The 16,603-nt window shown below is 36.9% G+C and overlaps 1 protein-coding gene across 1 annotated transcript; it reads left to right on the top strand.

Moving 5' to 3' along the window:
* The first annotated feature begins 1,383 nt into the window (after positions 1-1,383).
* Positions 1,384-15,634, top strand: LOC138699557 (coiled-coil domain-containing protein 12). The gene is made up of 3 exons (XM_069825541.1): positions 1,384-1,589; positions 5,227-5,365; positions 15,264-15,634. Exons 1-3 carry the CDS (start codon positions 1,399-1,401, stop codon positions 15,465-15,467), a joined length of 534 nt encoding a protein of 177 aa, XP_069681642.1. The 5' UTR covers positions 1,384-1,398; the 3' UTR covers positions 15,468-15,634.
* The last annotated feature ends 969 nt before the right edge of the window (positions 15,635-16,603 follow it).

Raw genomic sequence — 16,603 nt, 5'->3', positions numbered from 1 at the left:
AGAGTAAGTCTTGAAGCTCGTGGATGCAAGAGGTCAGGACAGAGATGAGAGAAAGAGGAGTGAATGGAAAGAAATGATTAGAGAAGAAAGATAAAACTTTAGGTACAGAAAGATATGTATACATATAATCCAGTAAATCTGTGCTTCAGTGGCTGACGATGATAAAATCTTTGAAAAATATTGGAGTGCAAGAGATCAAATGACTATTGTCAAACGCCTGGCATTAGAAAACAACAACATTATAATCCTGTAAATGAAAATAAGTAAAATGTCATTAATTAGCAACCATTTGCAGATTGCTTTGCCATTTTAATTTGAAAGATAATATCCTATAGATGATATTAGTTTTAAAATCACCAAGTTTCATGAACTTGTAATCAGGTGGAATCAGATATTCTGCATTATCCAGTGAAAGACATATGTCAAGAGCTACCATATACATTAATAAGCGATAAAGATATAATGTTTTTAGTAGTAATTTCGTAATGTACTGATATATTCAGTGTGTCGCCTAGTTACCAGATTTTGCTTCTGGATTTGACTGACACCATTAATATCAGTCCATGTGAGACTATGTTTGCCACTTTATCGCATTATATAGTTTCTGAGCTTTGTTTTGATAGGTTGAACAGAATTGCTTTTGTTGTTCCAAGTATTCACAGTCATGATTTCTGTCCTTCCTCGCAGTCCCTGCACAGAGATAGGAATGAGGATCTATTTTCCTCCACAGAAAAACTGTGAAAATGAATGGGCTGCATTGGTGTTACTGTAGCTTTTATAGTGATGGTTCAGAACAATACTGTCGCCACTACTACTATTGGTGCTGCTAGTTACGATAGTATTGCTCTGAGCTGTCAATAGGCAACCCCTACTTTCTTGTCTGCTCGTAAGTACGACTTTATAAACTCCCTTACCACATCAAGGTGAATGCCTGTGATGGAAATACATTCTCAAATAAAATTACCTCTGCTTCGTGTAGTGATGTAAATGTGTGGAATTTGGGAATGGAATAATGTTAATATAATCCATAAGACTCCGGTAGTTGGATACTTTTGGTACCGGTATCAGAAACTAGGCCTATTTTAAAATATTCTGAACTTACAAGGCAATGGCCACAATCATTACACAATGTAGTTCACCGATGTGGACATGTCTGACCATGAAACGAGCGGGCGCGGGTTCAAACCTGGTTGGGACAAGTTGCCTGATGGAGATTTTTCCGGGGTTTTCCCTCAATCCATTAACAAGCTGGGTAACTTTCGGCGCTGGACCCTGGACTTATTTCTCCGACAATATCACCTTAATTTCATTCGGATGCTAGATAACTATAGCAGTTGATAAAGCGTCGTAAAATGAACCAACTAAAAACTACACATTGCAATTTAGTTCTGAGGCAATATGGTTGGCAGTCCTTATGTCACCAGCAGCGCAAATATGGCAGCAGAAGGAAGTAGTATAGGATCTATGGAAGAAGAAGCTCTCAAGAGGAAAGAAAGACTGAAGGCCTTGAAACGAAAGCATGACGAAACTGGTAAAGAAGGAAATAAGTTAGAGGAAAGTAATACAGAAGTTTCGATCAATTTGCCTAGGTTTGTGTGATCGTTACGTTGCATTAACTATGTAAGTAAGGTTAGGTTGAATTTGTAAGCTCCACCGTTGACAAATTTACAAATGTTCTCGGTAATTAATATTCTTCCCCAATTTTAATGATCATATCTCTTGATAATAATGTGTTTCATGTTACGATAACATTGTAATTGTAACTATTCTCAGAATGGATCGAGAACAATAGTTCACAGTTCTACCACTAGATGTCACGGCGAAAAAAAAATACAAGTCAATTGGAAGTCTGAATTCATATTTTACTTTCATATGGTCAGTCTAAAAAAATTAACTCTAGGATTAACTTGGATGTCATTTCTTGTGGGGTGTAATGATCCAGATAATTAAAATGACAATGGTAATGTATTTTCGCAGCTGTAATTCTTCAGGTAATGAAAATCATCATAGGTCTGTTTTCTGTTGGCAAGGGTTTGTGTTTTAAATTTCATTTTTGTTTTCATGAAGTTTGGCAATATGGCGAGCTTTCAGGGAGAAGAGAAGAACACAATCTTCTCTCCTCACCATTGAGCTCTATACTAAAATGTTGAGATCACTGCTCCTCACTGGAGCTTTTAAACATTCAGTTGATTGACATTAACAATGGCGGCATTTTTTTCGCCGTGACATCTAGTGGTGAAACTATGGACTATGCCCATTATCCAGTGGCGGTATGATTTAAATGCTCAATTTGTCTAAGACTAGATAAAGTGATTGATTGTCCTGTGTTCTAAAGTGACGCATATTCTTTTCTGTGAATTAGTGTTTATAGTGTCTTAAGTTCTACGTACAGTAAATATTTTCCTTCCTTTTTAATTCGTTTTTTCTTTTTAGAACTTCTGTGTTCTGTGCGATAGCTATGCAAGAATCTAGATCTAGCTTGGACACTTGTGAAATAAGTGATAATCTCAACACCTTATGTGATGTAGCACTAATTAATTTTGATTCACAAAATATGGAGATTAATAATCAGCCTAATATTATTAATAATAATAATTTTACTATGAACTCATCTTTTCTTCCCAGTAATTCAACAATCAAACAAATGAAAATCACAAGAAGAAATTTCGCAAATGTTTGTGTTGAACACTTGATCTATAATAAATAACTCATGGTAATTTCATAATGTGCGCATGTTATTTCAGTCAATACCAATTAAGTACCATTTTTATATAGACATTTTTTTGTTTTCATGTTCATTGAAATGGTTGATTCCAGAACATAGCATACAAATTCCAGGAAATCATTCCAAAAATGATCCTCCATACATTCTTAAGTTAGATGCCATGGAACTACTCTGCAGCACATATAAGGATCACCTTCAGATTTATACAGATGGATCTCTAAATCTAACAATGGGACATCAGGAGAAGGGGATTATAATCCAAAATATCAAGAAAGTTATTTCATGCCATGTTCATCCTCCTCCAGTCTTGACACTGTATTGCTAGCTATTGATGCTGCTCTTCAGTGTGTTACTCAAATTTCTGACAAATCTATTTGCATACTTACCGACTCCAAGGGGGCTACATTTAATATAATTAAATATGTACCAAACCTATATGGACATAGAATTATTCCATTTCAGAAACAACTAAGTAAACTAAAAAAACTCCAAAAGGAAATAACATTTCAATGGATACCTAGTCATTGTGGTATACCTGGAAACGACAAAGTCCATAATATTGCAAAACAGGCAACATATTTGCAATCAAGACCTCTTTAAGTGATATCTTTATCCACTGCTTTTGCTTCAGTAAAGTCTCATTTTATAAACCTATGGATCAACAATTGGCTCTCTTCTGACAAAGAGAAAATTTTACAGTCTGTACAAAAGAAACCAAATGACCTGGAAATGTACAAAAAACTTGCCCAGACATGTTCAAACATTTTTAACAAGAGCCAGAACAGGTCACATTGTCACACAAATTGTACCTACACCGATTTCACATTTCTAATAATCCTACTTGTCTGTGGTGTAATAATCATGATGAAGATCTGGAACACATTCTTCTATACTGTCCATCCATAAACCACAAAAGTAAATTAAAATCATCAGTACCATTTGCAGAAGACACAGCCCTGCAGTATATTTTGACTACACCCCAACTCTGGCTATTAGCAACAGGCATCTATAATGAACACCGATCAATTACCCCTCATTTCTCGTGAAAAACAACAACTGAATAGACTACAGTAGACTATAGTGGACTTTATGTTGTCAGCAAAGAGCTGGATACATTAAGAAGATTGATTGATCAGCGAATAGGGATTATAAAGAATGGACACTTCGCATCGGTACCTTTGATGTAGCCGGACCGATTTCAATGACCTTCAAGCCAGCTAGAGCGTCAGATTCAGCTTTCTCCCTAGAGTTGGCGCTGACATCAAACCAGCTAGCAGTCGACACAGCGGAAATATAACACATATAATTAATACATCTAGGTACATTATGTACTCAAATAAAATAAATTGGATCCATAAAATAAAAAATCCTTCATTAACTGTAATACCTAGTCTCTAGAGTTCCTTTACAATGAGAGTTGAGACGTTGACCCCAACAACAATTAAAATATGTAATGATTTGATAGCGCTGAAAATGGAAAAACAACTCTTACGAGAAGTAAAACCATATACCTATATAATATTATATACAAATATTAAACGAATTCGATACTTAATTTTATAATGTATTATATTATTTTATAATATAATTTATGATATCTGAAATATAAAATATTATTATTACAACTAGTTTGTCACTGAGAAATAAGGAAAAGCTGTTACTGGATTATGCAATGAGGTAGGCGATGTTTGGATCCTGTGTCTCAACTCTATTATCTTAGCGTATGCTCGATTACACTACCTCTAGCGCTTGAAAGTGGAACTAGCTGCTGGCGCACAGAGAAACAAAACACAGGAAAATTCGCTCAGTGTCCATTCTTTATAATCCCTATTCGCTGGATTGATGTTCAAGGTTCATTCTGAATTGTCCAAACCTTTGTAATGATTAGTCTTTGCTGTGTATAACGTTTTTAAGTGTCGAAACACTGATTTTGTTGGAGGTACTAATAAATATAGGTATATTTTATAGATAATTTACATTCACTCCTGTGAGTAGGGCCCAGTACACTGCTTTGCCCGGGGGCCTATAATGCTGTTAAGATGGCCCTGCTTAAAGTAGGTAATTAGACATACATTTAAAATTAAATAAAATGAAATCCATGGCATGATAGCTTGTGAAGGGCCAAGACTGACCAGCCGACTGTTGGCCTCATGTCCACATGCCTCAGCAAGGTGAACGATCATCCAACCAGTATGGGAGTAGCTTGTGGTCAGCACGATGATCATCCAAGGCATTATAGCTAAATTTCGAAACTAGATTTTACTGTCATTCTAGCTTCCCAAATTCATCATGATACTGAGTGGACACTGATCCCATACTCTGGCCGAAATTTTATGAGAAAAGAGGACTGAAACCAGCGCTCATTCCAACATAGGTTCAGGCATGATGTCTTAGACCACAGTGCTATGGTGTGGGACTTAAACAATGCTTAATGTTGTTCATAATTTCAGATCATTTCATGGGTAGCTGTGCTTGAACCACATTATGATGGGATGTTTCAGACCAAAATTTCGGAGTTATAAGCCACAGGATGACTCGCTGAAAGAGAATGTTCTGCCTGAAGCAAAGCCAGGCAATGTGGAGGCAGAGGTTGGGGAACAGCTGGGATCTGCCAACACGAAGGTCGTTATTGAGGATCTGGTGAGTTTAGGTGCAGCTCTTATATTCAAGTGCATGCAGTGGCGACGTGGTGGTAATGGAGTAATAATGGAATGAAAATTACAAGATTAACTGCCTCCCAGCTAGTTTGTCTCACAGGTTCTGTCGAGGAATCAAGTCCTATTTTCTTTGATCATTAGTCGACATTGTTATGGACTATGAAATATCAAGGAATTTTGTAATATATACATCTTGATTACATAACTTTTAACACTGTATCACTTCGGAATATGTATGATAGGAACTTTCTTGTGTTAAATATTATTAACGTACCTTGTTAACATGTTTCGACCTATTTTCGGTCATCTTCGGAACTGGTCGTTGTTGGTCTTGGCGCCTCTTGTTTCCTGTGTGGTTGTGTTCGTAGTGTAGAGTCAAAGAGTGTATGTGTTTTGAAATTGAGTTGTGTGTTGAGAATATCGGGGTGTGTTTTCGTGTGTCTGTATATTTCATATTGTTCTAGTGTGTCGAGTTTCTGGCTCTTTGGTTGGATGTGTAGTATTTCCATGTCTGTGTTGATGTCTCTGTAGGTGTGGTTGGCATTTGTGATATGTTCTGCATATGTGGAGGTGTTTTGTAATTTTGTTATGGCTGTGATGTGTTCTTTGTAACGTGTTTGAAATGATCTGCCTGTATGTCCTATGTAGAAGTTGTTGCAGGTGTTACATTTGAGTTTGTATACGCCTGTGTGGTTGTATTTGTATGTTTGTGTTGTTTGTGTGTTAAGATGTTTTAGTAGAGTGTTATTTGTTCTGTATGCGATGTTGTAGTTTAATTTCTTGAATGAGGTTACAATTTTATGTGTGTTTTTGTTTTCGTATGTTAGTGTGATGTATTTTTTGTGTTCTTGTTTTTGTGTTGTATTCTTCTGTTTTTTTGTGATTTTCTTTTGTCTTACGTATTATGTTGTCTATTATGTTGGGGTTGTATCCGTTTTCTTGTGCTATGTATTTGATTGTGTTTAGTTCTTCGTTGTAATCCTGTTGGTTCATTGGTATGTTGAGTAGTCTGTGTACCATTGTTCGGAATGCAGCTTGTTTGTGTTATGTTGGGCGGTTGGATGTGTTGTGTATGTGTGTTGTTGTTGTTGTGGGTTTTCTGTATACTTTGAATGTGTGTTTGTTGTCTACTTTTGTTATTGTGATGTCTAGAAAATTTATGGATTTGTTGTTTTCAATTTCTAATGTGTAGTGTAGCTTTGGGTGTATTTTGTTTGTGTTGATGTAGGTTTTGGATCTGTCTTTTGTTTCCTTTGTATAGTGTTAGTATGTCATCTACGTATCTGTGCTAAAATATGATGTTGTCTGCGTGTTTGTTGTTGTCTTTGCTCCTATCATACATATTCCGAATTTTGTAAATTGAAAAATGAGTATAGATCTATTGAAAGGACTGAATGCTCACTCATTGGATATAAACCATTTTGAAGCCATTACACCCTGTAAAGACAGTAAGTGTCTTGAATATTGGCCTGATAGTAATAAAAATATCAAATTCTTTATTGAAAAGTCTTTCACATATGGGTGATTCCATGTCAAATCAAACAAATCTACACACATTTTCCACCACACCATTTTGAATTTGGAAAATATTTTTGCTGGATGTAAATGTCACCAAAGTAGCAGCAGTGGCAAAATATTAGTCCAATAATGTCAGTAAATTCTCAGATGTGATGCAAGGAAGTATATTTAATTTTGTAAATTTTAAACAATTTATTTAATTATGTTGTTGTTGTTTTCTAATGCCAGGCGTTTGACAATAAAGTCATTTGACCTCTTGCACTCCAATATTTTTCAAAGATATTATCATGGCCAGCCACTGAAGCACAGATTTTGAGGTGTTCGAAATCCATTTCTTAGTTTGAATTATTTAATAATAATTTAATTTAATTATAATTTGCCATAATTCCATTATTTTGTTAGATAAGATCAGGAAATTTGACACAGAAGTTGTATTTATTTCTATAAAGACAGAAATACAGTATATATATTTTTCAGTATCCGAAAATATTTATGCAGATAAGCTCTTTTGGCCATTCACTCTAAAAAAATAAAAAATCAACTTCGGAATATGTATGATGAGACTTTCCTGTATTAAATTCTAACGTACCTTGTTCACATGTTTCGACCTATTTATGGGTCATCCTCAGAACTGGTCGTTGTTGGTCTTGGCGCCTCTTGTTTTGACACCCCTCACAGGAAACAAAACGAGAGGTGCCAAGACCAACAATGACCAGTTCTGAGGATTACCCATAAATAGGTCGAAACATGTGAACAAGGTACGTTAGAATTTAATACAGGAAAGTCTCATCATACATATTCCGAAGTGATACAGTGTTAAAAGTTGTGTAATCAAGATGTATAAAAAAATCAACTTCACCCGACACCATCTCAATTTTTCCCTTGAAATTATTCAAGTCTATTTCACAGGGAGCTTTATGTGAAAGCTAGATATGCATAATATATACATTACTGTAGGTACGTTAACAGAAAACCACAATTTCAAGTCACACAGAGTTTATGTGCACTCAATGTTGGTTTCTGGCATCTTTTCAGCCTACTCGAGGTATGTGGATATAGTTATGGCTTTTAATGAACCCGCAGGTTCATTGCCACCCTCACATAAGCCTGCCATCGGTCCCTATCCTGTGCAAGTTTAATCCAGTCTCTACCATCATGCTCCACCTCACTCAAATCCATTTTAATATTATCCTCCTATCTACGTCTCGGTCTTCCCAAAGGTCTTATTCCCTCTGGCCTCCTAACTAACACTCTATATGCACTTCTTGATTCGCCCATACATGCTCTACCCATCTCAAACGTCTGGATTTAATGTTCCTAATTATGTCAGGTGAAGAATACAATGCGACAAGTTATGCATTGTGTAACTTTCTCCATTCTCCTGTAACTTCGTCCCTCTTAGCTCCAAATAAACTGTAGTCGTGCCAAAGAATCAGTCCCATTCAGAGGCTTATTGTGTGGTTTCGTAACAAGCTGGAGGACACCCCTCATTGGCTGTCCGCAACTGCTTATTCAATATATTCGCAGCTACCCTCCATATCTGAAAGCCATCTCCTCTATCTGCAACCTGAGGATGCGCCATGCCGTGGTGATAGGGACCCACAAGGGAAAAATTGAGACAGTGTCGGGTGAAGTTCCTAGGTAGCTCAGTCGGTAGAGCATTGGCGTGCTCAGCTAAAGGTCCTGGGATTGATATCCGGCCCCGGAACACTTTTTCCCTTGAAATTATTCAAATCTGGTTCACAGGGAGCTTTACCTGAAAGCTAGATTTGCTTAGCATTATTGGTTGCATGCCTAACCAACTCAGCTAGTTTATCAGGCACACTGTTGCCTCTTGCATAATCATAATAACAATCATAATCATTTATTACATCCACTGATCATATACATGATATGGGACATGTCATATTTACAAACTAATAATTAATTACACAATATATACATAAAAGCAATAACTATAATTAAATGCAACACAAATACAAATATAAAAAACTTGGAACTTGATTAAAGAAAACCACAGGTCGGTCGATTTCGGCTATGAGTCCCGTTTGCAGTATTTCTTGAAGTCAGGAGTCAATTTTAACCATCGCGTCTTTCATGAGAAGACATACTTCTCGAAGTCAGGATCTGGAAAAGAGGAAGTAAAGTCTTTTGAAGTAAGGCATTCTTTTTCTATTCAGTTATGACAATTTTCAATAAATTCATTCATACTGTAAAAGCAGTTTTTGATTAAAATTTTATAAAGAGCTTTCTTAAATTTCTGATGTGCAGATATTTCTTTAAGATAATTTGGTAGGCTATTGTACATAAGAAGACCAGCATGAATGAAACTGTTTTTATATAGAGTTGTGTTAAAACTTTCAATAAAAATATTATCTTTATTTCTTATATTGTACTGGTGTGTGTCTGATCTGATTATGGTCAGTATTGCATAACTTCATATGAAGAATACTTATATCATTTTCCTGTATTCTGATCATCATTACATAGAAGGAGACTGTACATGTCAACAAACATAATGCAGAATCGTTCTGTGCTCCAACCACTGATTGGTCCTATGTTCATGTTGGAAAATAGAATAAGGCATGCATGGACATGTATGGAGGAATGACACATAACATATGAAGAGTATGCGGGAAAAACAATGAATGTCACATTTCTGTTAAGGATTAGATAATGATCTAATTGAGTCTATAACTGAAAGATGTAGTGCTGTTTCTATAGAAGATAAAGGAAAGGATTACTGTATTCGTGGTGATAATTCTCCTTTTTACCATTTTTCATAAGAACAACATTAAATTTCGCAGTGATCCATTGAATTAGATAATGACATCAACCTTAAGAAAACTGTGACATTCATCGTTTTTTCCCGCAAACTCTTCATATATAATTATTTTAAAGTAAGAATCTAACATAAAGCCTTGAAAGCATCGCGATTTTTACAAGAATGTACTTACTTCACTTCAGGTGACAAACTGCTTGTAAAGGGTTTCTTCTTATGATGTTTGAGACGTGAATTACCAGCAACAGGCTCAGCCATTATAGCCTATACTATTACGTATGTCATGGAACATTTAACAACGCGCAATTTTAACACAGCACAGCACCGACACTGCTTTAAATATATATATTGCATGGAGCATACAGAAACTGATTGAATGACCACCCTTCCCATCTCCATATTTGGGTTTGTGTTATGAGTGATGACGCAGCCATAGATAAACTGTTGTTGTTGGTCTAATACCTAGGCACTTGATAATGAAGTCATTCGCTGTCTTGTACTCTAGTATTTTTGTATAATATCGTCTTCTTGTAGCAATCTGTGCATCTTTTAATGTGTTCTATGTTCATCTCTTCATTTGCATCACACATAAACAGATAGATGTGCTCGTGTGGGAAATTCTTATCCTGAATAAGTGGTTTGCCAAACAGTGTCGTGTCGGCATGCCTGGGGACAACCCAGGAAGGAAAAATGGATCGTATGGTACAAGGTTTTTGGTTGCCTCTGACAATAATACTTATAAGAAAAAGCCACCATCAATATAATAAATACAAGCCTACCTTTTACATCCATCAAAAGACTAATTAAAAATAAATATAAAATCAAGCAAAACCAAGCATTATGTACCAAAGCCATAGATAAAAAATGGAGCATTTTAATAAAAAAACCAGAAATTATTCCCGAAATCCCACGTAAATCTGCAGTAGCAAAATTCAGACTGCTTACAGAACACGATTATTTGGCCAAACACTTGAATAAAATAGGAATTTACACAAATCCAAATTGCCCTCTATGCAACAAAGAAGAAGAAATGACTGAAGATCATCAACAAACCTGTGAAGTTCTACCTGATGGATCCACCACAGAGAAATATTGGAGAGCAAGAACGCTAATGGTTTCGTTGCCAAAGCCCGGCATTAGACAACAACAGCAACAACAACATATAACAATTTAATAAACAACAAACAGAGCAGAGAGAAAAAAAATTACAAATGTTATACAAATTAAGAACTGCAAGTACATAAGAATAACCCCAGGCAAGGGGGGTGGTGGTAATAAAAGAGATATTAAATACTGAAGGTCTAATAACGGCATAAATTGCCGAAACAGAGAGAACTAATAACTAACATGAAATAAGAAGTGAAAATAATGGTAATATTCATTAGGAGTGATCAAACGCCCACAAGAAAACGTACGGTTCCCCGTAGCACATAGGCTCTGATAAATACGATAAAGTTCAACACTCCAACCTTTAGCTGAATGCAGATGCTGGTTCCCGTAAGATACGTCGTCGTAGACTCACAAACTATTACCAATAGTACAATCATACACTCGGAGAAACTTCACTGTCGGGTAAGGATGTTAACCATTCCGCACTGTCCGGAATATAATAATTAACAGAGCTGGCCAATGCTCTGTTAACGATGAAGCACACAGAGACCGGGTCTATGTAACTACAACATCAGACCGGCGTTCTATCGGCGATGCGTCCCACGCATAATCAGAGTTGTTCCCTTTCAACCAGGCGGGTGAACTCAAGCCCGACCGTGGCGAACTGCAAGCAAGCGACAAATCCCTCGGTGAAGTTTGCAGACTAGTGGTCGTCTCTCTCTCCTGCTGCCGAGTGAGTGAGGTCTCTCGAGGCCGCTCATAGCTCCCCCAGCAGACAGTGCACTGCTCTCTTCTTTCTCCGATCAGAGGGGGAGAAATGGGGGTGCGTTCACAAAATAAAAAAAAACAATGTAGCCACCAATATAATATGAAATCCCCGCAGCATGAACTACACCACAACAGTCTTGACCTTCTTCAACCTGAATTTTGCAACAGCAGGTTTATGTGGCCCTTTGGGGGATTATCTTGTGGTTAGTGAATAAAATTTCCCAGGGTTTTATCTTTTGCTCCATCTGAATTTTGTTGTTTCTGGGCAGATCTATTTACTTCTGATTAGGTGTTTTACAGAATGAAGTCATCATTACCTTCCTTGCCTGTGTTAGACCATGTGGTCTGTTACAGTCTGAGTCAGTTGTTTCCTTGGCCGTCTCAAATGTCTTTTTCCTCTAGGGTTATAACGTATAAGTTGCTTTGGAATTCTGTGAGTATTCATTCATTGTACATTTCATTTTATTGGGTTATTTTACGACGCTGTATCAACATCTCAGGTTATTTAGCGTCTCAATGAAATGAAGGTGATAATGCCAGTGAAATGAGTCCAGGGTCCAGCACCGAAAGTTATCCAGCATTTGCTCGTATTGGGTTGAGGGAAAATCCCGGAAAAAACCTCAACCAGGTAACTTACCTCGACCAGGATTCGAACCCGGGGCACGTGGTTTCGCGGCCAGACGCACTGACCACTACTCCACAGTTGTGGACATGCTGCATCTATTTTAATCTGTAATCTTGAGTGTATTCTAACACTGATTACGTATGTAATTCATCCAAAATTTCCGAGTTTCTTTATAACAGAATGAAATGGATTTCCTTAATAGATGGTTGTAAAATTTCAGTGCTCTTTTTAAGCAGAAAGTGTGCTATTTCATTTCCCTTTATATTACAATGGGAAGGACTCTGCTGTAAACTAATTTTCTTCTGTAGTTTAGATAATAGATAATTTTTTTTACAATTCTAGATTCTTTTATATGCTGTTGTGAAATTATAGCTTGTACAGCTGCCCTTGAACTTGATAAATTGAGATAAATTGCACAATCTCCTTGTTATGTCATCATCCTTCATTGCCAACGGTCTGTGCTTTGGAAGAATTGGATAATGTCTATTACACAGCAGAGCTGACTATAGTCACTACTAGCGACCAGACTGTACCAAGCCATCTGAAACAAAAGGTTCGTTCCAACAACAATCAGAAACCATCCGTAACTATTGTGAGCATGCGCAGTACAGAAAAGGCATTCTAACACACTCCAAACCAGTTCTGAATCAGAAACATGTACTTCAGTCGGATGTTCTAACAAACTTTTGGCACGGGTCCGGAACAGTCAGAAATAGTTGGCAGATTGAGGCATGTACTGATAAGTACGCATCTCTGACATGCGCATAAGCTTACCAACGTCTCCTGGATACTAAGAAAGACATGATCGACTGTTCACATCGATGTTAAGATGGAAAGTGACAGTGCAGACGAATAATAAAACTAGAGATTTAATTTAAATTGTCGCCAAAAAGAAAGAGAATGAAAATTATTTGAGTATTGAAATAGTTAATTACATTTTCAACATGCAACTTTCATTAAAAGTATAATAAATGAAGTATATAAATGAATAATAAAAAAATATATACTTTTAGATGAGATTCCCTCCCCCCGTACACGACATCGAATTAGTGGAATTCTTGCTTTCCATATTTTTGTTACCTTTTTATAGAAAATTATCGAACTTCTATTTTCTGCAATGTGAATTAGCTGTGAAACGATAATATTTAAGTAGCCCGTTCTCAGGCAAACATGATCGCAGTTATAGCATTTCTGGATTTAGTACATAATGATCCAAAAAAAGTGTTCCAACATCATGCAGTTCTGTTTCAACCCCGTTGCAGATACCCAACCAGTGCATGCGCATAAGATAATCCATGGTTCGTACATGAACGGATACATGAACCTAAAAGAGAATCGAAATGCTGCAAGTAAAATTCGTGATTATATTGTTTAACAATTCACTGCACTAGTCAAGTGCAAGATTTACGGATTATAATGGTGTTTTTTTTTTATTTAGTAAAAGAAAATGCACGTTTTCGAAGATATCTTAACACATTATGACAGCGAAATGAAGAAGAAATATGATATGGTACAGAGAATATTGAAATCGAGAGTGCATTTAATTGACACTAATATAAGCTACTATCTCCTCATCAAACTCTCCCTAACCTTATCACTGACATTAATGCAGGGTTGGGCAGAATTATGCACTCTGTGCTTGCACAGTGTACTACAAGAGAAGTGTGCTTCTAGAGCGCACGAAAACTGGTTTATTCAAGTTGTGGTACGTACTGTATATTTCAAAAGAAAATGTTATTCTACCAAACTAAATAAGAACACAAAGTAATGAAACACTTCCTTAAACACAAAACAAAACATGTCTGTTGCACATTAATTCATATTACTCAATTTCTCAAGATTTGGAGAAACTGTATTAGCACAAGCTATGCGAAGAACTGCCGTTAAAAGCCCATCCTTTCTTGTTTGAGATTTGTTTATTTTCGTAATAGAAAATAACTGTTCACATCTGTAAGTGGAACCAAATAAACACAAAAATTTCTCACACAGCTTATGCAGATTGGGAAAGCGTCCTCTTGGGAATTCGTCATAAAACTGCATAAGACTCGACCTTGAATCATATTTCGCTCGCATCTCTCGATCACATCGCAGGTCAATCAATTCACACTATAATGAAGGGGGGACGTTATCAACAATCAGTTGGAATCAGAAAATGTAGCAAAAATACGCAAATCCATTTCCAGGCAATCTAAATCGTGGAACCTTGATGTAAATTCGTCTAATAGACCGGATAGAATACATGCGTACATTTCGAAATTTTCATTGTTCAAAATTCTTTGCGCTTAGATAAGGATAGGAAATGATATATTTCGCCCTTTTGCATTCGACGTATCCATAACAGCAATTTCTCCTTAAAAGCTGCAATTCTATCTGCAAATCGTGTATTAAGAATTTCTTTTCCCTGAAGTCCTAAATTTAACTCATTTAAAAGTCCTAAATTTAACTCATTTAAAAGCTCTGTAAGATCTGTTATAGCTGCTGGCACACTACAGTGCACTGCAGCGCTCGCACTTGGAATTCCCCGTGTGCATGGAGTGCACATGCACTCAAACGCCCATCACTGCATTAATGTATCTCATCAAACTCTATCTAACCTTATCACCATCAGTGTGTATAATTTACACTAATATATCGCCTCATCAAACCCTACCTAAACTTATTGCTAACAATGGTGCTACCTCTCCTGGTAACGATGTCACAAGTAAACATGTCCATAGGTTGGCAACATCGTGTATCTGGTTATCATTATAATGGCACAGTTGAAAGCTGCGGTACATAATTCTCCACTTTAGTGCATTCCTTTTTGACAGTCCATATTAGTCTTTCAACTGCTACATCTATCATATTTCTCTTGTTCAGAAGAGCAGCGAATTTCCCATTAATATTTCGAAAATATATAACTGGTTGTGCAATAATGTCGCGTTGTAGGCTTCATAAAGAGGGTCTTTTCCTGCAACCTATAGAAAGGGCTTCAGACACATGTGGTGTCTTCTTGTACAGAATGAAGATTTATTATTTGTTTATTCATCTTGGTGAGAATCCGTGATCTGACTACTTTAAATGTGTCTACATTTATAGGACATTACCAACCTGGCACCACGTAAGCCGGACTGGGATCTGAAGCGTGATGTTGCCAAGAAACTGGAGAGACTGGAGAGGCGCACCCAAAAAGCTATTGCTGAGCTGATCCGAGATCGACTCAAGAAGGGGCAAGAAGATCTGGTGACAAGTGTGAACATCGGGGCCAATGCGAATCAGAACCTTGATGTGGATGATGACTGATCCAGTTATGAGAAATTGATTCAAATGATTTCTCTTTATAAAAAAAGCTCTTGTAGGAAGATTTCACTTAAGATGACCAGGCCCACAGCATAAAGTGAATGGCACACTTTATTGTAATATTGTTTAATTCTGTTACAATAAATCTGTAACCAGTATAATATATTACAGTTAGTTGTCTTCATTAATATCATATTAAATACGAGGGAGAGTCAAAAAGTAACCTTAATAATTGTTTTATTAATTGAATATGTGCAATAAGACTACAAACACTTTATCACTTTTTAACATAGTCCCCACTACTTTCGATACAAGTGTTCCTGTTATACAGATGTTTTGTATATATATATATATATATATATATATATATATATATATATATATATATACAGGGTGTTTAAAAAATACAGGGCATAATTTCAGGTATGTATTTCCCACATGTAGACAATCAAAGTAGTTCATTACAACATGTGTACGGAAATGCTTCATTTCCGAGTTATGGCCTTCACAACATTGAAATTCACCGGAACGTTTTTCTTTCCGCAGGTCGTTGTCATTACAGAAGATGTTCAAAATGTCCACCCCCTGCTTGAATACAGACCTCACATCGATGTCTCATTGACCTGCGAACACGATCCCAAACTCCAGGAGTATTGCGTATGTCCTCAGAACATGCCACAATTAGATTCCGAAGGGATTCCAAATCAGGCGCCGGAGACGAATAAACCAATGATTTTAAATGGCCCCACAAGTAGAAATCGAGAGGGTTCACATCAGGTGAGCTTGGAGGCCAAGCAATTGGGCCACCTCTACCTATCCATCAATCAGGAAACCTTCGATCCAAGTACCGGCGAGCCGTACGACTGAAGTGTGCAGGAGCGCCATCATGCAAGAAGTGAATGTGTTGACGATTGATCAGTGGAGTGTCTTCTAAAACATGAGGTATGGTGTTTTCCAGGAAGTTTGTGTACGCCTGCACCGTAAGTCTGTTTACAAGTACATGGGGTGCAACTAATCGATCACCAATGATACCGGCCCACATGTTGAGGGAATGTAACCTTCGCCTCGGAATGAACTGTCAGAGTGCCCTCTTAATGTCTCCTTTGACGGCAACGACCTGCGGAAAGAAAAACGTTCTG

Source organism: Periplaneta americana, chromosome 5 (assembly GCF_040183065.1).
Source record: "Periplaneta americana isolate PAMFEO1 chromosome 5, P.americana_PAMFEO1_priV1, whole genome shotgun sequence".
Lineage (NCBI taxonomy): Eukaryota > Metazoa > Arthropoda > Insecta > Blattodea > Blattidae > Periplaneta > Periplaneta americana.
The sequence above is the reverse complement of the archived record's forward strand: the minus strand, read 5'-3'. Positions and strand labels throughout refer to the sequence as shown.

Coding starts and splice junctions, on each gene's coding strand:
- LOC138699557 (XM_069825541.1), top strand. CDS start 1,399: ATGGTTGGCAGTCCTTATGTCACCAGCAGCGCAAATATGGCAGCAGAA. Junction 1,590..5,226: donor GTTTCGATCAATTTGCCTAG/GTTTGTGTGATC, acceptor GGGATGTTTCAG/ACCAAAATTTCGGAGTTATA. Junction 5,366..15,263: donor AGGTCGTTATTGAGGATCTG/GTGAGTTTAGGT, acceptor CTACATTTATAG/GACATTACCAACCTGGCACC.